We start from the raw sequence: 24684 nt of genomic DNA, 5'->3' as shown, positions 1-24684 counted from the left end.
TCAGGTACAGACAGAATTACACAGGGAAGAGGCTGTGGCAAGATGGGCGTGGTGGCACATGCTTGTAATCCCAGCATTTGGGAGGCTGAGACCAGAGGATCTCGGTTCTCAACCAGCCTCAGCTACTTAGTGAGGTCCTCTGCAACTCAGTAAGACTGTTTTAAAATAAAGAATAAAAAAAAAAAAATAGGGCAGGGGGTGTAGCTCAGAGGTTGAATGCCCCTGGGTTCCATCCCCAGACCTGCCAAAAAAAAAAAAAAAAAAAAAAAAAGATAGAATGTGGCAATGAGCAGCAGGGCACCAACCAGACTTGGTACTTTTTATTATATAGAACAGGGAAGATCCATTGCTTAAGCCCAACAAGAGACAATACCTCCCTGCCCTCAATTCAGAGACCTCAGGATTAAGGGAAAAAACCTTAGTCCATGAGAGTACTCAGCACAAGAGCCAATAGAACCATGTCAGCCACAATGGGGCCTGGCTGTTTATGGGGAGGGGGGAGTAGTGGGGGAGGGGAAGCTTCATTTCAATTACGTGGGTGTGACCCTAAAGACCCTGATGTGAATGGCCGAGTTGTTGCGGATCCTTGTCAGTGGTTCTCGTGTGTCAGTTTCTGGTTCCAGCTCATCGACGAGCTCCACAGTGGAGGTATTGGCAGCCACCTGCAAAGACCCGAAGCTGCCTGCCTGCAGCTGCAAAGCGATGTTGATGGCGCGGTTGATGGCCAGGCCCAAGCCGTGAATGTAGATCTCAGTGCATGCATTCTGACCCCGCGTCCCTCCGTCCAGCAGCTTCTGGCAGCGGGCCAGCTGGGCCTTAAAGTCAGTCTTCATGTTGACATAAATGTCATTAGGCCTACGGGGCAGGCGATGAGGAAGCCGTTTCCGAAGGGTGTACTCCACCGGGTCCAGCTCGGCATCGAGGGTCCCACGGGGCTCTCGGTTTTCGGCCATGCTGTGAGCCCTAACAAGAAAAAAAAAAAAAAAGAGTTCGGGGCTGGAGGGTCCCAACCTACTTCGCGTCCTTTTCTACTCCGCTTCCCGCACCGAGGGGGCACAGGGAGGCGCGCTCGATGCCCCTCTTCCCTTCCAGCCTCTCCCTCCCTTCCCACTCCGCTCCAACTTCGGCTCTCCTCGCTCCCAGTTCTCATTCATTCGTCGCCTGGTCCCCACTCACGCCCCTCCACGGCCGGCTCCCCGCCTCTTCCACGCCTACCCTCTCCGCTCCACAGTGCAGTCCGCGCGCACACGGCGCGCTCTCCGCCGGGCCACTCGAGGTCCTCGCAGATCGGCAAGAGTGGACGCCCGGGCCGGCGAGCCCCAGCTGCAGGCAAGGGAAGGGGAACGCAAAATGCACGCCGCCTCCAAAAGGGCTGCGAGCGCCACCCCGAGCGGCCAGGCCCGAGCGCGGTGCGGATCGCCTTCCCGGCCTCCGTTCTCCCCGCCCCTCTCCAGGGCGCTCGCGCGACTGCGCGAGGAGTCTGAGCACCGCGAGGCTTCCGGGAGTGACGGGATCTGCTCGGGGGCGGGGCGACGCGGCGGGGGCGGGGCCTCCCCTCTAGGTCAGACGCAGTTCGCCGCTGCAGACGGGTTCCTCAAGGGCCGGAACTAAGCGGGAAGCTATTATAGTTTTTTTTTTTTTCTTTCTCTTTTCTCTTTATTGGTGCTGGGGATTGAACCCAGGAAATAAGGGTCGCACTGAATTGCAAAGGACCTAACTAGTTGAGGCTGGCCGCAAACCCCTATGCTCCTGTCTCGGCCTCCCAAGTATTGGGATTACAAGTGTGTGCCACCACGCCTGGTTTAGCGGGAAGCTGTTCTCTGAGGGTGGAAGGCCAGGGCCGGGAACTTCTAAGGAGGCAGGCGGGTTCAGGAGACCGTGATTGAGATGGGGCCTGAAGGCAAGTCTGGACTCTGCGTCCATGGCAGTTCCTCTGGTCAAGGAAAAGCAGCAGAGTTGACAAGAGCTGACCTCCGCCCAAGGTCCTTGTAGCCCAAGGACGAAGCGGGAGATAGAGTAAAGGCAGGGGTTCTGCCCCGTAATAGGAGAGCACCCCGCAACTCCCTTACAGAGGAAACCTGTCCCTCTTCCTTTAGTACGTCCAGCCTTAGGATTCTTCATCCACACCTCACCTGCTCCCCTAGCATTTCAGGGCCCGGGAGCAGGGGCTTACCGCCCCCTGGCGGGCAGGGCGGGGTCCACAGCTCCCCAAGGCTGTTCGGACCGGCTCTGCCCAAAATGCTGTATCTTCTGGACAGTTCCCTTTGAAAAGGAGTTAGACCTGCGCTGAGGACCACTTAGGCTTCCATATCATTAACATAAGGATGATAATTGTTGGCTTGCCATTTTTTGTCTTTTTTTTTTTTTGGTGCTGGGATGGAACCCAGGGACATTCTAATTTCCGACCTACACCCTCAGCCCTATTTTTTTTAATTTTAATTTTTGCGGTACTGGGGATGGAACCCAGGGACATTCTACCACCGAGCTACACCCCCAACCCTCTTTTTTGGGGGCGGGTCTTGGGATGGAACCCAAAGGCATTTGACCTCCGAGCTACACCCCCTGCCCAATTTTTTATTCTTTATTTTGAAGCGGGGTCTCACTAAGTTGCAGAGGGCCTAAGTAGCTGAGGCTGTCCGCGAACCGCGATCCTCCGGCCTCCCGAATGCTGGGATTACAAGCGTGGGCCACCACACCCAGCTCCCAACCCTATTGTTTATTCTTTATTTGGAAACAGGGTCTCACTGAGTTGCAGAGGGCCTCACTAAGCTGCTGGAGGCTGCTGTGAACCCGTGATCCTCCTATCTCAGCCTTCCAAATTCTGGGATTACAAGTGCGCGCCACCACACCCAGATCCTATTTTATTTTTATTTGGAAATGCGTCCTCTTGCTAAGTTGCCGGAGCCTCGCTGAATTGCTGAGGCCGGCAGTGAACCTGCCATCCCCTGTCTCGGCCTCCCAAGTACTAGGATTATAGGTGTGCACCACCATGCCCAGCTGGACATTGTTTTTTGTTTGTTTTTTGTGGTACTGGGGATTGAACCCAGGGGCATTCTACCTCTGAGCTACACCCCCAGCTGTACTCTCTCTCTCCCTCCCTCTTTCTTTCTTTCTTTCTTTTCTTTTCTTTCCTTATTTATTTTGCAGTTCTGGGGATGGTACCCAGGAGCATTCTACCTCCAAGCTACACTCCCAGCCTATCTTTTTATTCTTTATTTTGAACCAGGGTCTCACTAAGTTGGAGAGGGCCTAAGTAGCTGAGGCTGGCCGTGAACCTGCCATCCTCCTGTCTCAGCCTCCCAAGTACTGGGATTGCAAGTGTGTGTCACCACGCTCGGTTTACCATTGGGTTTTGAAACCCACATGTGTGAGTTGGCATGTTTATGACCACCTTCTCTAGTTTCCCTGGGTGGAGTCTGACTTCATTTGGCCAAAGGTTGGAAAGAGAACTTCACTCCCAGCACCATCTAAATCTTATGATTGTCTTATTTAGCTTCAGATTCTTTCATTACCATAAGTTTAGGGGTTAAGATGGAAGATTCAACATAGTATAACTACCAGTTCCTCCAAATTGATCTATAGGTCTTATGCAATTCCTGTGAAAATTTTCCACAAAATTTTTTGTAGATATAGATAAGTTTATTCTAAAATGTATATGGAAAGCCAGGCATGGTGGCGCACGCTTGTAATCCCAGCATTCAGGAGGCTGAGACCAGAGAATTGTGGTTTGGGGACAGCCTCAGCTACTTAGTGAGGCCCTCTGCAACTCAGTGAGACCCTGTTTCAAAATAATAAAAAACAATAGGGCTGGGAGTGTAGCTCAGAGGTAGAATGCCCCTGGGTTCCATCCCCAGACCCGCGAAAAAATAATAAAATAAAATGTATATGGAGGTAGAATGCCCCTGGGTTCCATCCCCAGTACTGCAATAAATAAATAAATAAAATAAAATGTATATGGAAAGGCAAAGGAAATAGATTAAGAAATCTTGAAAAATGTTGGAATCCTGCTATCTGATTTTAAGACTTACAAATGCAGTAATCAAGAATACGGTATTGGCAGAGGAATGAGCAATAGAATGGAATAGAGAACCCAGAAATACACAATTACAGCCAACTCCTTTTAGACAAAAGAAGTTCAGTGAGGAAAGGACTATCCTTTTCAACAATTCTGAAACAGTTGGACAAAAAAAAGGCAAAGAAGTGACCTTCAGTAGTATAAAATGGACTGTGGAGCTTAACTATAAAATCTGAATCATGAACCAGGCATGGTGGCGCATGCTTGTAATCCCAGCATTTGGGAGGCTGAGACAGGAGGATCACATTTCGAGGACAGCCTCAGCTACTACTTAATGAGGTCTTTTGCAACTCAGTGAGACCCTGTTTCAAAATAAAGAATAAAAAATAGGGCTGGGGGTGTAGGTTGGAGGTACAATGCCCCGGGTTTCATTCCCAGTACCACCAAAAAAAAAAAAAAAAAAAAAAAAAAAAATCTGAGTCAGGCATGGTGATAAATGACTGTAATCCCAGTATTTGGGAGGCTGAGACAGGATGATCATAGACTGGAGACCAATCTCAGCAATTTAGTGGGATTCTCAGCAATTTAGTGAAACCCTAATGCCTCTGTTACCCCAGTGCCCATATATATATTTGGTAGAACACACACACATATACACATATATCCTGTATCTAGTATATATGGGTATATATATAAATAAATAAAAACTCTCTAAACTTAAAGAGTTAGAAAAAACAATTAGAAAATAGATGAAAGTCAGCTGGGTACGGTGGTGCATGTTTGTAATCCCAGTACTTGGGAGGCTGAAACAGGAGGGTCACAGTTTGAGAACACACTTAGCAACACAGCAAGATTTTTTAGCAACCGACAGAGACCCTGTTTCAAAACAGAAAATAATGTCAGGCGTGGTGGCACACACATGTAACCCCAGTACTTGGGAGGCTGAGACAAGAGGATCACAGGGTTGTGGACAGCCTCAGCTACTCAGTGAGGCCGTTTGCAACTCAGTGGCACCTTGTTTCAAAATAAAGAATAAAAAGAGGGCTGGGGATGTCACTTGGAGGTAGAATGCCCCTGGATTCCATCCCCAGTAACACAATAAAATAAAAAAAAATGAGATAACACTACACACTTTAGAGTGGCTAAAACACAAAATCCTGACAATACCAAGTGTGGATAAAAATGCAAAGAAACTGGATTTCTCATACATTGCTTGTGGAAATGGAAAATGAAAATGCAAACTATTTTCATTCTAGAAAATAGTCTGGCACTTTTTCTAAAAATAAACATACCACATGACCAAGTGAGAGCACCCCTGGGCATTTAAAATACTATGCACTAATGTCCACAGCAGATTTTTCCTTTAATAAGAAAGAATTCAGTTGCCTTTCAATTGGTGGATGGTAGAACGAACTATGGTACATCCCTTCTATGGAATACCATGGAGCTGAAAGGGTTGAATCAAGGAAAACTGTGAGACTGTTAGATTACTGCTTATATTACATAATACTGTGTTTAGCAGCTCATATTTTGGGGTGAAAGAAAAGATGATCGCTGGGCGTGGTGGCTCATGCTTGTAATTCCAGTGCTTGGGAGGCTGAGACAGGAGGATCTCACAGGTTTGAAGCCAGCCTCAGCTACTTAGTGAGGCTCTCAGCAGTTTAGTGAAAACCTGTTTCAAAAATGAAGTATAAAATAGGTCTGGGAGTATAGCCCGGAGGTAGAAAAGCCCCTGGGTTCTACTCCCAGTACCACACACAAACAAATAGAGATAGTGTGAACTGTGTTGAGGAGGGGGTAAGTAAAGGTTTGGTGGACCCCTTAAGAGGAACAGCCAGGAGCCGGGCGTGGGGGCACATGCTTGTAATCCCAGCATTTTGGGAGACTGAGACAGGAGGATTTGCAGCGGACAGCCTCAGCTACAGTGAGGCCCTTTGTAACTCAGTGAGACCCTGTTTCCAAAATAAAGAATAAAAAATAGGGCTGGGAGTGTCACTCGGAGGTAGAAAGCCCCTGGGTTCCATCCCCAGTACCGCCAAAAAAAAAAAAAAAAAAAGAACAGCCAGTAAGAACTTGGGGACCCAAGGTTTTCCAGAAGCAGCTGAATGAGCAGCGAAAAGAATGCCTAGCAATGAGCCCATCACCATGATCAGGTGTTGAAGGACTGAACCCTGAAAGGTTGGGGAGAAGAGGAGGAGAAGCCTGCTAAGTAGTAACTGGTGGGGCAGGAGGAAACCCAAGGGAGCATGGCCTTCTGGAAGGCAGGTGAAGGGAGCATTTCCAGAGAAGGGAATGTCACAGGCTGCTATGGATCCATTCATAAAATAATGAATGGAGCAATGGATTTAGCCACGTAGAGGTCACTGGTGACTTGACAAGCAGTTATACATGGCCAACCAAAGAACTTAGCTCCTGGCAAGAAGTAATTCTGAATGCAATAAATTAATTTTAAGGTCCATTATGTCTGATAACGGATAATAACCACAGTGTAGAGCCAGGTGTAGTGGTGGATGCTTGTAATCCCAGTATTTCTGAAGCTGAGACAGGAGAATCACAGATTTGCTAGCCAGCTTCTGTGACTTAATGAGACCTTGTTTCAAAATAGAGAATAAAAAAATAGAGCTGGGGGGGGGGTTGTGGTTCAGAGGTAGAATGCCCCAGAGTTCATCCCTCAGTATATATATTTTTAAAAATTACCACAGTGTATGAACTATCACTGTATGACTCAAGTTGTGTGTGTCTTTTGTTTTTCTGGGGATTGAACCAGTACCTCTGTACCCCTGTACTTACATCTCCAACTCTATTTTATTTTTTTATTCTGAAACAGGTTCTGGCTAAGTTACTGCATGCTGGCCTCAAACCTTCGATCTTCTTGTCTCAGCCTACCAAGTACTAGGATTATAGGCATATGCCATGTACCCAGCTAGGTTGTATAATATATATATTAAGTATATATTAAATATATATATAAATATATTAAATATATATATTTAATTATTACAGGTCTGGGGATGAAACACCAGGGGCATTCTACCTCCAAGCTACACCCCCTGCCCTATTTTTTATTCTTTATTTTGAAACAGGGTCTCACTGAATTGCAGAGGGGTTCACTAAGTAGCTGAGGCTATCTGCAAACTGCAATCCTCCAGTCTCAGCCTCCCGAATGCCAGGATTACAAGCGTGCGCCACCATGCCCGACACATTTATTATTTTTGCAGTACTGGGGATGGAACTCAGGGGCATTCAACCGCCGAACTACATCACCAGCCCAATTTTTTATTCTTTATTTTTATTTATTTATTTATTTTTGGTGGTAATGGGGGTGGAACCCAGAGGCTTTCTACCACCGGGCTACACTCCCAGACCTATTTTATATTTTATTTGGAAAGGGTCTCGCTAAGTTGCTGAGAGCCACATTAAGTAGCTGAGGCTGGCTTCAAACCCGTGCGATCCTCCTGTCTCAGCCTCCCAAGCGCGAGGATTACAAGCATGTGCCACCATGCCCGGCTTATTCTTTATTTTTAAACAGGGTCTCACTAAGCTGTAGAGAGCCTAAGTAGCTGAGGCTGGCCACAAACTGGGATCCTCCCAAGTCCTGGGATTACAAGTATGCATGACCCCACCCAGCTTATATGTATGTTTTACAAACTTGGTCATCCAAATAAATGTGAGGTTCACCATTTAGTCAAGGGAAAGCAAGGCTCTGTAATAAGCTGATTTGGCCAGAAGACATTCCTACCTCTCTGACGTTCATCAAAGGAAAACACAGAGGACTCTGCCATTAAAAAGGACAGAAAGGGTCTGAGGTGCACTTCTGTTGTGGAACACTTTGCCTAGCATGTGTGAGGCAGAGCTTGAACTTGGCTGTTTGGTTTTGGTTGCGAATTTTCTTTCCCCTTGACCATCAAAATAAAATCTCAGCCGGGTGTGGTGGCACAAACGTATAATTCCGGTACTTGGGAGGCTGAGACAGGAGGATCACATGCTCAAGGGCAGCCTCTGCACGTAGTGAGACTCTCAGCAACCTAGCTAGACCCTGTTTCAAACCAAACAAACAAAAAATGTCTGAGAGTGGGGCTTGGAGGAAGAATGCCCCTGGGTTCATCCCTGGTGACACACACACACACACACATTGTTCAGTTCAAAGGCTTGAACATTTAAAACACAAATCAAGACTTTTTTTTTTTTTGGTATGGTACTGGGAACTGAACCCAGGATCATCCTATCTGTGTACTACACTACACTACCAACCCTGTTTTATTTTATTCATTTAAAAAAATTTTTTTTGAGGTTCTGGAGATGGAACCCAGAGGCATTCTACTTCCAAGCTACACCCCCTGCCCTATTTTTTTGTCTTTATTTTGAAACTGGGCCTAAGTAATTGAGGCTGTCTGAGAACCATGATCCTCCTGTCTCAGCCTCCTGAATGCTGGGATAACAAGTGTGCACCACCATGCCCAGCTCTATTTTTTATTTTGAAACAGAGTATCACTAAATTGCTGAGGCTGGTCTTGAACTTGTTATCCTTCTGTCTCAACCTCCCAAGGGATTACAGATGTACACCATCACCAAGCTCAGCTTAGACCAAGACATTTCACAGCATAGCACCTGAGTCAATAAAAGCACTTTAGACCTAAGTGATTTCTTTGTAATATTTTTTATTCTGTATAGGAGGCTCTTGGTTCTGATTCCAGTTTCCTTTCTTGAAGAGGGAGTTTACAGCTTCAATTTCCTCAGTGTCATCATCAGCCATCAGCAGTGCTGTTTTATAATTGGGGGAGATTACCTGTCATCACGTTGTTAAGTACGCAGGAGACCCAGGACCATCTTCATCTTCTACAGTGGAGGCAGGGCGTTCTCCTGGATAAGTGCCATCTACAGTGGGTGCCATTCTCCAATCAAATACAGAGGGGCTGAGTGTGTGCCACCACACCTGTAATTCCAGTTTCTCTGGAGGCCCTGGCAGAAAGATCCCAAGTTCAAGGTCAGCCTGGGAGACTAAGCAAGACCCAGTTTCAAAATAAAAATTACAAAGGGCTGGGGATGTGGTAGAATGCCTCAGGGCTCAATTCACAATGTGATTAACATTTCTATAGAAAAACAGACTTGGAGCTGGGCCTGGTGGTGCATGCCTGTGATCCCAGTACTTGGGAGGCTGAGACTGGAGGATGGCAGATTCAAAGGCAGCCTCAGCAAGTAGTGAGACTCTCAGAAACCTAGCTAGACTCTGTTTCAGAAAAAACAAGTTTTAGGGCTGTAGCTGAAGATAAAGTGCACATGGGCTTAATCTCCAATACCACAAAAGAAAGATGGAGAGAAAAACTGACTGACGTGGGCTGGGATGGAACTCGGTGGTAGAAGGTAGAACACTTGCCTAGTAGGTGCAAGTCCCTGGGTTTGATCTCCAGCATCAAAAATAAATTAAATAAATCACAGTGGTAATCAAGATTCTTACTTCACTTCTAGGTCCTCTTCCCCCATCGGCCTGAACTGTTGCAATTCCCAAACCCACACCCACTTTTCCTAAACCACCCACCGGGGTTTACCCTCCAGCTCAGCACAAGCCACTACTCTGTCTGGTTCCAGTGCATATAGGTCTCCCCTTTTTTTCGTGTATCATTTACAATCTCACATTTGCTTATGAACTGTTTGCTAACCTTGCTCGTTCACAGGTTAGGCTGCTGGTAACAAACCATCCAGAAGACAGCTCCAATCTAGAAAAGTTAAAGCAAAGCAACAACAACAAAAAATAAAAGGTTTTGAGTTGGAAAAAATTAACAGCTGTCGTGAGTTTATAAGCCTTTTCCTTGAGCCCGGTGTGGTGGCGCCCACTTGTAATCCCAGTACTTGGGAGGCTGAGATGGGGGTGGGGGGGTCCCAGGTTTGAGGCCAGCCTCAGCTATTTAGTGAAGCCCTCAGCAACTTAGTGAGACCCTCTTTCAAAATAAAGAATAAAAAATAAGGCTGGGGATGTGACTCAGAGGTAGAATGCCCCTGGGTTCAATCCCTACTTCCACACAAAAATAAATAGATAAACCGAGCGTGGTGGCGCACGCTTGTAATCCCCGTACTTGGGAGGTGGAGACAGGAGGATCGCACAGGATCGCACAGGTTCGAAGCCAGCCTCGCTGGCTTAAGAGACCCTGTTTCCAAATAAAACATAAAATAGGTCTGGGAGTATAGCCCGGAGGTAGAAAGCCTCTGGGTTCCACCCCCAGTACCTCCAAAAAAATAAAATAAATAGATAAACCTTATTCTTGGAGAGTCTTCGGATGGAAGCTTGGGCACCATTGTTTGTTTGAAGCAAAGCTGGGAAAGAAATCCACACACTGCAGGCAAGCGCTCTGCTACTTCATCTCCAGCCTACTGATACATTTTCAAACAGTGTTAACAGTCTTGAGCATTGTGTTTCTGGGATCCCGTGGAACCAGGAGTTCCTCTTGGTTGATATTTGTGGCGGTCTTGCTCTCTGCCAAATGCTAGGTTAAGTGCTTTACCACACAACCTAAAGACTGAGAAGCTCATTAACTTGTGCGCTGCCACAGTCAGTGATGGATGGAACCCGCTCGGGGTCTCTTTCTTAACCACTGCCAATCCCCAGCCTGAGGAAGCAACCTGACACCTTAAGTAAGAATCCTAGCTGCCAAGAAAAACCAAGCAACTGTAAAAACGCAGACACTGAAAGTACAAGTGCAGGGAAGCCTGGAATGTTGCGTGCAGGAACAAAGGGGCTCGCGGGCAGCTCCGAGAGGCCTGCGCTCCCGCCGCAGGACACGAGGCGCTCAAGCCCCAGTCCACGCCGAACCTCTCCTCTGTCCTGAGAAAGGTGATTTTGTGGTGGACAACAGCTGTTTCAGAAAAAGGGGGAGGGGAAAGCAGGGCATATTCTGGAATGACTTCCAAAGAAAATGGTGAAAAAGCACACACACACACACACACACACACACACACACACACACACACAAGTTCTGCATCCTAAAAAGTTCAGCATGAGTCAGGAGAGTCGTGGGGGGGGGGCTTTTTTTTTTTTTAAGCAAAACAAAACAAAGGGGGCTTCGGTCTACACCCGACCTTCGGGCACGTTTTTCTGTCCTCCAACCTTTCCACATTCGCTCGGTTGGATTCTTCGGAACGCCAGCGAAGGGGCGCGGGGCGCCGAGCTCGGGGCGGGCAGGAGGCTCCGGTCCGCGCCGCCCCGCCCCGGCCGCCCGGTCTTCCCGGCCCGGCGGCCTCAGCCCCGGCGTCCGCGGAGCCGCGCGGCGGGCTCGGCCCCTTCCCGAGGCCGCGGCGGGCTCGTCACGTGACGCGGCCGGGGTCACGTGCCGGGCCGGGGGCGCCGCGGCGCGGGCCGGGCGGCGGCGGGCGGCGGCGGCGGCGGCGGCGGGCGCGGGCGACGGCGGCGGCGGCGGCGCTGGAGGGGGCGGCCCCGCGGCCCCGCGTCCGCGTCACGTGGTGCGAGGCGAGCAGCCATCTTGCTACAAACACAAACAGAGAGGAGCGGCCGCCGCGGAGCGCCAGCGCCCCCTCCCCCGCCGCCGCCGCCCCCGGCCCGCCGCCGCCGCCGCGCGTCGCCCGCGCCCGGCCAGACCCCGCCGCCGCCGCCGCCGCCGCCCGGTAAGCGCCGCGCCGCGCCGCCGCCCGCGCAGGCCGCCGCCGCGTCCCGCCGCCCGCCCGCCCGCCCGCCCGCCGCCCGCGCCGCCGCCGCCGCCGCCCGGGCCGCCGCCGCGCACCTGCGCCCCGCCCTGAAGGGCACGCCGTCCTCGCCGCCGCCGCCCTAACGGTCGCCCGCCGCCGCGGGCCGCCAGCCCCGGCCGCCGCCGCTCGGGGCCGTGGGAGGCCGCCCCTCGCCCGCCCGGCCCTCACCTGCGTCCCCGCGGCTCAGGCGCCGCCTTAGTGCTTGGTCATCGGGGTCCCTGCCTTCTGGCCGGCCCGCCGCGCGGGACACCTGCCGGGGCGCCCTGGCCGCCGGGCCCCCAGACCAGGCCCTGCCCAGCCCGTGCGGTGACTCCCCGGCCTCAGACCCCCCTCGCACTTTGCCTTTTTTTTTTTTTCCCCCTTACAAGTAACTTAAAAGAGACCGTCATCTCCCTCCCCTCTGACTCAGTTGGTACTATTCCCTGTCAGCTTTCAGGTCTGTTCCACTCTATTGCTGGGCACTGGGAGATGCTAAGTAAATACTTGTTGGCTGCATCTCCCCCCCCTACACACACACACACCCCAGTCTGGCTGCTTTCCCAAAGATCATCACTCCCCATGCAGCCTCTCCGTGGCCCCTCCAAGCTGACATGCCAGTGTCCAACTTCCCACCCCTGGCCTAGACCAGTAAGCTGCACTCTTTGCTGCTTACAAAAGGGGGTTCAATTTCTGACTCCTCATCTCAAGGTCCCCTTGCAGCCGCAGGCCAGCCATCTTCCACCTCAACTCCACTTGTACTTCATAGATTGTGGGTCTCCATCCTCCAGTTGGAAAGGATTTGGAGCAGATCATGACTTGGTGTTTCTAACATTGCCTGGGGGGGGGGGGCTTGTGGGTCCCAGATGGTGATTATAGTCAGGTGAATTGTGTGCTTAGACTTTCTGGACTGGCTTTGTCAGCCAATGGATGCATTAGCATTGTATGATTTGATGGATCCAGGACCCCACTTTGCCCACAGTTTCACATCTGTAGTTGGAGTTTGGAATAGGAAAAAATGGCCCCACTTTACAGGAGAGAAGATGAGACGACTATATGAAGGATTTTAAAAGTCTAGGAAGAAATTAAAGATGGCTTCAAATTCACACAGGAAGCCTGAAAGCTGGGTTGGCTACTGCTGCCATGTGCATCTTCTCCAGTCTTGGATAATGTTGAGGATATAGAGGTGTCCCGTTGGCTAGCCGCAGGTCCCCTGCCTAGTTTTCCCTGGCTAGAGCTCTAAGCTGGGCAAGTGGGCAGAAGGGATCAAATGAGGTAAAGTGTGAAAGTGCTTTGAAAACTGTTAACTGGTACTCCATTGCCAAGTGGTGGTAGTGATTTGTTGCGGTGGCATAGAGCTCAGAGAGCTGGAATAACTGACTGGCCCAAAAGAATGCAGGTTTGCAGCCCTTTTAAGCCTCGGAGTCCTTATTCCACCACACAAGGAGGATGTTTCCATCCTGGGAAAGGGCAGTGTTACCTTCCACAGGCTTGGGGTTAGAGCATTTGGGACTCTGTCCCCCTTACAGGCAATGCCAAGGCACATTGGATTGGGACTAATTTTAGGGCTGACAGAGTATGGAAATAATGTTCTCAGCTTAGTGTGCTTGGGACCACCTATTTTCTGCAACTTTTCTTTCTTCCATGAGATCTAATCCCCAGAGAAGAGGCTCCTGGTCCTCAAGCAAGTTGGGAGCTCCCAGGACCAGTTTGTGCCCTCTCCTCTTGTCTCCAGCAGGGGGCAGCCTTTTAATAACAATCATTCCAATGCCAGGGAATTGAGGGTCCACCAGCCCTGAAAGAGAACAGGGGAGGAGAAAGGACCAGAAGCTGAGGTGACATGCTGAGGCAGGGCCAAAGGCCCAGGGACAACTGCCCATGGGTCTCTGAGGAGGAGACAGCCCAAGCAGCCAGGGAAAGGACAGTCACTAGGCCTGCCACTTCTCTTCTTTTTTTTTTTTTTTCCATTAGAAAGGGATCCATATTCTTCACTTTGAGAGTGTGTGATGAACAACTTGAGGTTGTTACTGTTGTTTTTTGTTTGTTGTAATTTGTTGTTTTCCCAGGGATTTCCCTCCTGGCAGGCAGGTTTCTCTCATGGCATAGAATAATTAGGGACTTATTTTCCCTGCTGTCCAGATGGGCAGATGCATGAGCATACACTTAGTCTCTTATCTACATTTTTCTCCATAAACACTGAATAGCTCTACCTGGGCTCAGTGGAAGAGGAGGGTTTCTTAGCTCTGCATCATTGGCAGTTTTGTGCCAGGTAGTATTTTTTTTTTTTTTTTTTTTTTTGGTGGGCGCTGTCCTGCACATTGTTGGATGTCCAGCAGCATCCCCAGCTTCTACCCAGAGGATGTCAGAAACACACCTCCACCCAGTTGCGACAGCCCCACGTTTCCATCCACTGCCAACACTTCCCGAAGAACACAGTCACCCCAGTCAAGGACCCCTGACTTCCACGCACACATGGGGTGAGGAAATACCTGTTGGGAGGGATGGAAACTGCACAGTGGCCTGTCACTGCTTCATTGGTCCCTTCAGTCTGAGGAAGGGGCCAAGCAGCCTCCCCTCCCAGCTCCTGGCACCAGGCCTTTCTCTGGCTGGGCCCAGAAAATGACTTGTTTTTCTCCAAGAAGGTAGATGGTGTTGGGCCCTTCCTGCCCTCTGCATCTTCGCTCTCAACTGCCTTTCCCCTGCCTCTGTGGTGTCCCTGTTCTTGTCACTTTGCTTTGGTTGTTCTATCTTCCAGCCAAGACAAGTAGTTGAAGGCAGGAAGCAGTAAGCACCAAGCAGGGCTGACTACTCTCCATGGAGGAGAGAAGGGGATGGAAGAATGTATTGCCGCTTCTCTTCTCCTGTCTCACACCTAGCAGTCCTTCTGTGTTCCTGGAACTAATGTTTGTCCCACTAGAAGCAATGAAGTGAGGAGGCCCAAACTTGCCTCTCTTAAGGCTTATTTGAAGGAATTTGGGGTATTTTTCTCGGAGTGGGAAGGCCTAGGTATGCAGTCGTTATTCCCAAATATGTTTTTCCATAAAGCTTTTTTGGCGGGATGTAACCCAGGGTCTTATGCTGTTAAACATGTCCTGCTCTGAGCTGTATCACCAGAATCACTAAAACATATTTGTTTACTTATTTATTTATTGTTTTGTGGTACTGGAGATTGAACTCAGGGGCATTCTACCTTTAACCTATATCCCAGCCCTTTTTTTTTAAACAGCATCTCACTAGGTTGATGAGAATCTCCTACTTGCTGAGGTTATCCTTGAATTGTGATCTTCCTGTCTCTGCCTTCCAAGTACTGAGATTCCAAGCATGTACCACCACACCTAGCAAGCTTTTTTTTTTTTTAATGTACAATTTGCCATTTTAACCTTTTTTTGTGTGGAGGGGGTCTGGGGATGGAACCTGGGGCATTCAATCTCCAAGCTACACCTCTTGCCCTATTTTTTATTCTTTATTTTGAAACCGGGTCTCACTGAGTTGCAGAGGGCCTCACTAAGTAGCTGAGGCTGTCTTTGAACCTTGATCCTCCTGTCTCAGCCTCCCACCCTCCCGAATGCTGGGATTATAAGCGTGCACCACCACACCCGGCTTCATTTTAACCATTTTTAAGTGTGTAATTTCTTGATGTTAAATACATTCATGATAATGTTAACCATCACCATTTACCTTCAGAACTTTTTCCTTGTCCTCACCTGAAACCCTCGACCCATTCAACAAATAGTCCCCATCTTCCTACCCCCAGGCATGCAGCTTCCCCCAACCCCCATTACTCTTTGCCTATGACTTTGGCTTCCCTGGGTACCTCAGTTTAAGAGGAATCCTGTAGTGTTTTTTGGTTTTTGTGACTGCCTTGTTTCACTTAGCATCATATCCTCAAGGTCTATGCAGTCACCAAAATTGCCTAAGGAATATGTGTGGGAAGGTGAGCCCTGCTTGGGGGCCATGGAGGCCTTGAGTGAGTGAAAAGAAGAACTTTCAGCTTCCCTCCAGCTCCACCGACCATCTGTGTGTCTGGGGCTCCAGCCAGCCATGTCAGCCAAAGTTCTTGTAGTGGAGACACCCAGGCTGGAAGTTTAGCCAGGCTTAAGTGTCTCTAAGCACCGGTCTCACCCCAGACCCTAAGTGCTGTGATTCTGATTGGTTCTGTCTTGGGATGAGAGAGCCTTTCTGAGGCCCTTCTGGTAGAAACCTCCCTCCTTCCTCCCAGACTCCTGACGTCCTGGAGTGGATGGGCACTGCAGAGCTGCACCGGTTCAGCCTTCTTCCCAGCCAGTGACGGAAGCCCTCACGCAACCTTGGACACTGCCTGCCCTTCATCTTCTGCTCTGGTTGTGCCAGGGATGAGCCCTCTCTCAAGGGTCTCCATTGTTCCTTAGAGGAACTGGTCGCTGCTACCACCACCTCTTGTTAGCCTCAGTGCTTTGACCTGCTTTCTAATTTACGGTGAGGGCACTTACTATGAGAACATTGTTCTTACTTTGGCTTCATGTTTGAATAGCTCTTCTTGAGCTGAGGGAAGGGATCTGGGTGTATATTTCCGGTTGGTAAAACAGCCCTGGGATCTTGTGGTCAGATTTGCCTGCCCAGAGCCTGCAGTGTGTGCCTGTCTTTGGTCCTGAAAGGACCTGTCAGCTCCTTTTTTTGCTGGGTTTTTCCCCATACCCCAAATCCCTGGATTCTAGCATCTGAGGATCCAACCCTGATTTTCTTTCCTTGAAGAAAGTAATTTTACTCCCAGGTTTAATGTCTAATCCTTTTTGTAACTGATTTTTCTGTGTGTGTGTGTGTGTGTGTGTGTGTGTGTGTGTGTGTGTGTGTTACTGGGAATTGAATCCAGGGGCTTTCTTCCATGGAATCATACTCTCAGCCCTTTTTATTTATTTTATTCTGGTTTTTTTTTTTTTTTGAAACAGGGTCTTTCTAGGTTGCTGAGAGTCTTGCTAAGTTGCGGAGACTGATCTCTAACCTGAGATCCTCCTGTTTCAGCCTCCCAAGTACTGAGATTATAGGCATGTGTCACCAGCGTCTTTATTGAATTCTATGCCACACTCACTGCCCCAGCCTCCTGGTGAGAGTGCTGATGACATGAGATCCAGGCTTGGCATGTTCATGGCCACATCTTGGCATCTAGCTAGTGTTCTGTCTGTGGCCTGGGCAGTTCTGCAGGACAGAGGTGGCCCAAAGGCAGGAATGTAGCTGACCCACTAATTTAACACCACCCCCAACACAGATACTTTCCTCTGCTTCTCCTTAAGGATCTTTACCAGATGTGAAGGTCTCTCCTAGGGGCTACTGAGGCCAAACTGTTAGCCAGTAGCTTGGTGACCCCAGTTTACTCCAGCACAGGCCCCTGCTTGAAGAGAGCCAGCCCCCCACTGCTTCCCTGGGCAAGGCCACCAGGTGAGTGTTGGGCTGAGGGAAGGTGCCCTACATAGGTGGAAGGGGCTCTTATCCCTGTTTCCTCACTCCCCAGGTCTGTCCACCCCGACTCAGCCTCAGTTAACTCATGGTGTAAGTGGCCACAAGGTTGGCTTAGGTGAGTCCTTTCCCAGCCCAAGCAACCCACCCACTAGCCCGAGGCCACCAGTGTTGGGACCTGTGGCTGAGCTGCAGAAGCTTTCTGCTAACCCCATGCCATGTGTGCCTGTGGCTTCACAGGTGTTTAAACAGTGTGCTCCAGGTCCTCCCTCCTCTTTTCACCCTCTGGCCCCTGGAAAGCAGCCCCAGTTCCACAATGGCAGCAGAGACGCTCAACTTTGGGCCTGAGTGGTGAGTCTCACCTGCTCTAGGTGGTGTGGAGAAGTTGGGGAAATGGAGCAGAGCTGCTGAGACCCTGATCTCTCTGCTTCCTTTCTGTGCTTGTTCTAGGCTGAGGGCCCTTTCCAGCGGAGGCAATGTGGCCTCCCCACCCCCATCTCCTGCCATGCCCAAGTACAAGCTCGCTGATTATCGCTACGGGCGAGAGGAGATGTTGGCCCTTTATGTCAAGGAGAATAAGGTGGGGCACTGGGCATGTGACTCCCTTGTCTTCTTGGCCTGGGCTGGTGAGAGGCCTCTGGAGCATGTGGAATCTTGGCCCTTCTGACCCCACTGACAGGTCCCCGAGGAGCTACAGGACAAGGAGTTTGCTGCGGTATTACAGGAGGAGCCACTACAGCCCCTGGCTCTGGAACCTCTGACTGAGGAGGAGCAGGTGGTGCCAGGCCAGGGGCTGAGGCAGTGGGGGCTGGAGTTGGGAAGATGGGGGTGGTCAGGTGCCTGGGTCCTAACTTCTGTCCCTGGCTCCCTCCTCAGAGAAACTTCTCCCTGTCAGTGAACAGTGTGGCTGTGCTGAGGCTTATGGGGAAAGGGGCTGGCCCCCCCCTGGCTACCACCCCACGTGGCAGAGGCAGCACACGGAGCCGAGGTAGAGGGATGACTCTGTCGGGGGTGGGCAGAGTTGGGCCTGTGCTTTTGAAGATGTGGAAATACGCTCTGGCAGATTTCAAAGCTAGATTTATCCCATCCTTCGCTAGGCCGTGGCCGTGGTGACAGTTGCTTTTACCAAAGAAGCATTGAAGAAGGCGATGGGGCCTTTGGACGAAACCCCCGGGAGATCCAGCGAAGCCAGAGTTGGGATGATAGGTGGGGCTGGAAGGAAGTAGCACAGAGACAGAGCAGGGAGGATCCCAGGGCTGGGCCCAGGGGGAGGCTTGGACCCTGGTTAGTAGAGAGTAACCCACCAGGTAGGCCCTTGTCAGTGCCCTCTGTGTCCTCTTACCTTCTGAGCCCAGCTGCCCTTTCCTTCTGATTCTCAGAGAGCTGTTTGTCCCCATGCTCTGCCTGTGTGCTCCCTTCTCCTGAGCCTGACTGCCTAGTTTTCTCAGTCCCACCCCTCCTCCATGCAGAGTGGACCATGTGTGCAGCAGTCCTGCAGGGTGGGGAGGGGAAGCTGGGCTATTTTTGACTAACACTTTTCCTTCCTGCAGAGGTGAGAGGCGGTTTGAGAAGTCAGCAAGGAGGGATGGAGGTATGAGAGTGGTGAGCTTGGTAGCCAGAGTTGGGGGGGTGACTGAGATGGGTGATCCCAGGTGGGACGGTGGTGGAGGCAGGAGGGCCTGGAGCAGGGTGTAATGAGAGTCTCCCGGGGACCACAGCATCCATTCTACTAGCTATGTCTGTCCTTCCCTGCTTCCCAGCACGATCTGGGTTCGAGGAGAGTGGGGTTGGCTCGAGGAAGGAACACGCCCGATCAGATAGTGAGAACTGGCGTTCACTGCGAGAGGAGCAAGAGGAGGAAGAGGAGGGCAGCTGGAGACTTGGGGCAGGACCCCGGCGAGATGGTGACCGCTGGCGCTCTGCCAGCCCTGGTGAGACTGGGACAAGGTGGCATTGTGAGGGTCAAGATTTGTCCCTTGAAGGTGGCTCCTGTGGCTGAGAGGAGGGGGCCAAAGGCTTGCTGGTATGGGATTGGGTGTGAAAGCAGTCCTGAAGAGGCCTGTAGTTAGAGGGCATCCCGTGGGTAGCAGGAAGGAAATCTTGGTTTGACTTGGTTACTGATCTTCCTTCTCTGCCTTTTCCTCCCAGATGGCGGCCCCCGCTCTGCTGGCTGGCGGGAACATGGGGAGCGGCGTCGCAAGTTTGATTTTGATTTACGTGGGGAACGAGGAGGGTGTGGTGAAGAGGAGGGGCGGGGTGGGGGAGGCAGCTCTCACCTCCGGAGGTGCCGCGGGCCTGATGGCTTTGACGACGACAAGGACGGGCTCCCGGAGTGGTGCCTGGATGATGAGGATGAAGAGATGGGCACCTTCGATGCCTCTGGGGCCTTCTTGCCTCTCAAGGTATCTGTGGGGAGGCGAGGGGAAGACTGAGCAAAGGTCAGTGGGAGTCTACCCTGCTGGGGTCCCTTGGCTCCCTTTCCACTATATCTCTGATCCTCACCCACACAGAAAGGCCCCAAGGAGCCAATTCCTGAGGAACAGGAGCTCGACTTCCAGGGCCTGGAGGAAGAGGAGGAAGAGCCTTCAGAAGCGCTGGATGAGGAGGTGCCTGAAGCAGGTGAGCCTACATGGCTACACGGAAAAGACCTAAGACCTTGGGCTGGGGTCCAGCGGACAAGAGGGATCTATCACCCAGCCACGTACTGGCTGCCCGCTCACTTTGGGGTTGGGCTACTTAGAAACACAAGCCAAGCAAGTGCTCAGAGGTGTGGGGAGGGACCCAAAAACAGCAGAGCCCCATGTTTTGAAGGCAGAACATCAAGTAAAAATCAAGCAGGGTTGGAAGGACCCTTAACATCCCTGGGAAGCTCTGCCAGAGCTTGCTGGTGCATCTCTGCTGTGTATGTAGCCCCATACAACATTGTAAGGCTTTCTGACATCCCAGGTGTGGGGCCAGTGGAGTCTAATTCTCCCATTAGTGATATCCAGTCTCCCATGTTAGAGAGCTGACCAAAATAAAGGTAATCACCATTCTCTTTCAGGTGGGAAGGAGCTGACTCCACTGCCCTCTCAGGAGGAGAAGTCCAGCTCCCCATCCCCGCTGCCCACCTTGGGCCCACTCTGGGGAACGAATGGGGACAGTGATGAAGCTGTAGAGAAAGAGCTCCCTGTGGCTGAAGGTAGACAGGGTGGGGCTTTGTGTATAGGCTGGGGCTGGTGTAGAAGGCACTCTCTTCCCTGGAGAGGGGTACACAGGGCATTGGTACTGAGGAGGACTATAACAAGAACTCGTCATTTTAGAGGGTGGATGGGAACTGTCTTGTCCCCTTCTCTACACTCCCCTCCCACTTTTCTTCACTCCTTCTAGGAGACGATATGAGGGGAATCCAGCTGAGTCCTGGGGTGGGCTCACCCCCTGGTCCACCTGGAGATTTGGAAGATGAAGAAGGCTTGAAGCACCTGCAGCAGGTATGGGGAGATGCCTGAAAAACCTTGAGGGGTCCTACAGAGGGACAGTTTCTGACTCTGCCCCAGATTCTCCTTTTCCTAATTTTTTTTTTTTTTTTTTTTTTTTTTTTTTTTTTTGTTCTGGGGATTGAACTCAGTGACATTCTACCTCTCCGAGCTGCTGCATCCCTAGCCCTATTTTTTCTTTTTATTTTGAGATAGGGTCTCACTAGTTTAATGACGAACTGCTTGCTGAGGCTGGGATTACAGACTTGCACCACCAAGCCCCTTTTCCTAATTTTGTCCCTTCCCTTTATGATCTGACCCAACCCTAACCCATCCTATGTTGCTGTGATTGGATAGTTCAGTCTTGTCTCTCTTACTGGGCTTCCAGGAGGCAGAAAAGCTGGTGGCCTCCCTGCAGGACAGTTCCCTGGAAGAGGAGCAGTTCACAGCTGCCATGCAGACCCAGGGCCTGCGCCACTCCACAGCTGCCACTGCCCTCCCCCTCAGCCATGGCGCTGCCCGAAAATGGTTCTACAAGGACCCACAGGGGGAGATCCAAGGTAGCTATAAGGAGTGAGAGTGTTCTTTGGAGGTTGTTCTCACCCAGAGTGTCTTTGGTGTACCCTCTGACCCCAGTGGCCTCCCACCCACCTTCACACCCTTGCTTTAGGCCCCTTCACAACCCAAGAAATGGCAGAGTGGTTCCAGGCCGGCTACTTCTCCATGTCACTGCTTGTGAAGCGGGGCTGTGATGAGGGCTTCCAGCCTCTGGGAGAGGTGATCAAGATGTGGGGTCGTGTGCCCTTTGCTCCAGGGCCCTCACCACCCCCACTGCTGGTGAGTACGCACCTTGTCTACAGGTTGCGGGAAGGGCCAGTGGAGTGGGTAGGTGCCAGTATGCCCCAGCAGAGCCTGCCCTCTCTGCCTGTGTGTGCACTGGTCATGCTTTTGCCCTCGTACAGGGAAACATGGACCAGGAGCGGTTGAAGAAGCAGCAGGAGCTGGCTGCAGCGGCCTTGTACCAGCAGCTGCAGCACCAGCAGTTTCTTCAGCTGGTTGGCAGGTATGGGCCTGTGAGGACTTGGAAGCTGGACCAGGTGGTTGTCACCATGTTACCCACCGCCTGTGCCCTGTCTCCATAGCCGCCAGCTCCCACAGTGTGCGCTCCGGGAAAAGGCAGCTATGGGGGACCTGACGCCGCCGCAGCAGCAGCAACTCACAACATTCCTGCAGCAGCTCCAGGCTCTCAAATCCCCCAGGTCCGTGTGGCTGTGTCTGAACCCTCAGGATGTGCCTGGGGTGGGGTTGGGGGAGATCAGAAGTGGATGTAGGGTCCTGAGAGTCAGCAGTTTGCTCCTCAGAGGTGGGGACCAGAACCTGCTTCCGACGATGAGCCGGTCCTTGTCGGTGCCGGATTCAGGCTCCCTCTGGGATGTACATACCTCAGCCTCATCACAGTCAGGTAAGTGGACAACATGGCTGCTCCTTCCCTTGGGCAGTCTCTGGGTGAGATGGCAGGTCAAGTCTGTTCCTCACCCTTAATGCTTGAACACTTGTGTGTGACTGAGGATCCCTTCCACCAGGAAGGAGCAGTGAGCCCAAGTGCCCACTTGCAGCTGCCTTTGCCTTCCACAGGTGGTGAGGCCAGTCTTTGGGACATACCAATTAACTCTTCGACTCAGGGTCCAATTCTAGAGCAACTCCAGCTGCAACATAAAGTGAGTAAGCCTAGGCTGGGAGCAAAGGCTAGGCCGCTGCTGGGGTCTCCTGTCTGATGTACCCTGTGGGCTCAGTTCCAGGAGCGCAGAGAAGTGGAGCTCAGGGCGAAACGGGAGGAGGAGGAGCGCAAGCGCCGTGAGGAGAAGCGCCGCCAGCAGCAGCAGCAAGAGGAGCAGAAACGGAGGCAAGAGGAAGAGGAGCTCTTCAGGCGCAAGCAGGTTGGTGCTGCCCCAGCCCCAGCCGGTGTTTGGGGCTGGCTGGCTACCCTGACACGCCCTATATCTGCCCAGGTGCGGCAGCAGGAGCTGTTGCTGAAGTTGCTGCAGCAGCAGCAGCAACAGGCAGCAGCCTCAGTCCCTGTGCCTCCTGCGCCCAGCTCCCCGCCCCCACTCTGGGCCGGCTTAGCCAAACAGGGCCTGTCCATGAAGACACTGCTGGAGCTGCAGCTAGAGGGTGAGCGGCAGCTGCATAAGCAGCCCGCCTCCCGGGAGCCGCCACGGGCACAGGCCCCCAACCATCGAGTGGTGAGTAGGCTGGCTCCTTCCCTGGCAGATGGGGACCTCTTGGGCTTCCATGCAGCTTCCAGTGTGTTTTGGGAGGTGGGAGGGAGGATCAAAGGCCAGACTCCCCTACTTGATCTTTGTCTGATTTTAAAGATCTCTTCCATGTGACCCTCGCCTGGTCTCTTGTCCTATGAACCTCCCTGCTTAGCTTTCTCGGGTCCCATGTTGGAGCCCTCTGACTTTCTGCCATCTGCAGCAGCTTGGGGGCCTGAGCACTGCCCCCCTGAACCAGTGGGTGTCTGAAGCTGGGCCGCTATGGGGCGGGCCCGACAAGAGTGGGGGTAGTGGCAGTGGCAGCCTGGGTCTCTGGGAGGACACTCTCAAGAGCGGTGGGAGCCTGGCCCGCAGCCTCGGCTTGAAGAACAGCCGGAGCAGCCCATCTCTCAGGTGGGTTCCCTGACGAAGGAGTAGGGGGTAGGGGTGGAGGTGGGAGGATATTGAACACCTGAGCTGATTTTTTGGCCTCCATTTCCCCTCTCCCCTCAGCGACTCATATAGCCACCTGTCAGGTCGCCCTGTTCGCAAAAAGACAGAGGAGGAAGAAAAGCTGCTGAAGCTGCTGCAGGGCATCCCCAGGCCCCAGGATGGCTTCACCCAGTGGTGTGAGCAGATGCTGCATACTCTGAGCACCACGGGCAGCCTGGATGGTATGGTGGGAACACCTAGGAGGCTACGCTGGGGCCCAGGGCACCAGACCTGGCCAGGTGTGCCTGATGGTCCCACCCTGTCCTGCAGTGCCCATGGCTGTAGCGATCCTCAAGGAGGTGGAGTCCCCCTATGATGTCCATGACTATATCCGTTCCTGCCTGGGGGACACGCTGGAAGCCAAAGAATTTGCCAAACAATTCCTGGAGCGGAGAGCCAAGCAAAAAGCCAGCCAGCAGCGGCAGCAGCAACAGGTAAAGTCTCAGGTGGGAGAGGGAGGCAGAGGGGTGCTGGGAAAAGGGGCGCCCATGCCCTTCTAACTTGCCCTCCTCCTGACTTAGGAGGCATGGCTGAGCAGTGCCTCTCTGCAGACAGCCTTTCAGGCCAACCACAGCACCAAACTTGGCCCTGGGGAGGGCAGCAAAGCCAAGAGGCGGGCGCTGATGCTGCACTCGGACCCCAGCATCTTGGGTAAGTAAGCATGGGATTATGTCGGGAAGGAGCTCTGCTTCCTTCATACTGGCCCGGAGGAGCCTGGGGGAGCTCAAACCTGCTTCTTCCTGGCTTCAGGGTACTCCCTGCACGGACCTTCTGGTGAGATCGAGAGCGTGGATGACTACTGACCAGCCCATCCCACCAGCCCCCTGGGCTGTAGGCCAGGGGTGGCAGCAGCAGCTTGGACCCTTGGGTCCCCAGCCTGCAGGCTCCCAGCAGGGAGCAGAGGAGAAAGCAGGGGCAGGGTCCCCAGCACTTGTTACAAACCACACGATGCACCTTAATTCACCCACCACGAGGCACTTTACAGATTGGGGGGGAAGGGGTTTTTTTTTGTTTTTTTTTTTTAAACAACTTTGAAGAAAATGTTAGAAAGAAAAAAATATTGTTAAAAAAAAACTAGACTTTAGACACCCTTTCCCTTTTGGGGATAGTGGGTGTGACAATGGAAGGTCCACAGAGGTTTTTGTTTTGTTTTTGTTTTTTAAGAAAAAATTTTGAAAAATAATGGAAAAAAAAAAAGGTTAGGAGGCTGAAAGAAAAAACACACTGTTATTTTGGGGCAGTGGGGATACAGACCCTATGGACCTGTCCTGCCTGGCCCCCAAGGCTGCACTTACCCTGCTGCCCCCAGGTGGGCCACTAGGGTAACTGGAAGCTGGGGTGCCAGCAGTTTGCACAGTGAGGCCCC

The 24684-nt window shown here is 51.8% G+C and overlaps 2 protein-coding genes across 2 annotated transcripts; one reads left to right on the top strand and one right to left on the bottom strand.

Annotated features, from left to right (window-relative positions):
- Positions 1-530: 530 nt before the first annotated feature.
- Positions 531-1110, bottom strand: POP7 (POP7 homolog, ribonuclease P/MRP subunit; the record flags this gene model as incomplete). The annotated part of the gene is made up of 1 exon (XM_080703864.1): positions 531-1110. Exon 1 carries the CDS (start codon positions 951-953, stop codon positions 531-533), a length of 423 nt encoding a protein of 140 aa, XP_080559990.1. The 5' UTR covers positions 954-1110.
- A 16322-nt stretch (positions 1111-17432) lies between these two features.
- Positions 17433-24121, top strand: GIGYF1 (GRB10 interacting GYF protein 1; the record flags this gene model as incomplete). The annotated part of the gene is made up of 24 exons (XM_080703863.1): positions 17433-17467; positions 17567-17696; positions 17796-17891; positions 17993-18104; positions 18214-18322; positions 18667-18707; positions 18877-19047; positions 19265-19518; positions 19627-19735; positions 20160-20297; positions 20486-20586; positions 20960-21131; positions 21242-21408; positions 21534-21634; positions 21714-21830; positions 21933-22033; positions 22207-22289; positions 22365-22508; positions 22581-22814; positions 23050-23240; positions 23340-23500; positions 23589-23764; positions 23840-23969; positions 24069-24121. The coding sequence occupies 24 exons, from the start codon at positions 17433-17435 to the stop codon at positions 24119-24121; spliced, it is 3126 nt and encodes a 1041-aa protein (XP_080559989.1).
- Between the last annotated feature and the right edge of the window lie 563 nt (positions 24122-24684).

This window comes from Muscardinus avellanarius (genome assembly GCF_963383645.1).
Source record: "Muscardinus avellanarius genome assembly, chromosome: 10".
NCBI classification, from domain to species: Eukaryota; Metazoa; Chordata; class Mammalia; order Rodentia; family Gliridae; genus Muscardinus; species Muscardinus avellanarius.
The sequence above is the reverse complement of the archived record's forward strand: the minus strand, read 5'-3'. Positions and strand labels throughout refer to the sequence as shown.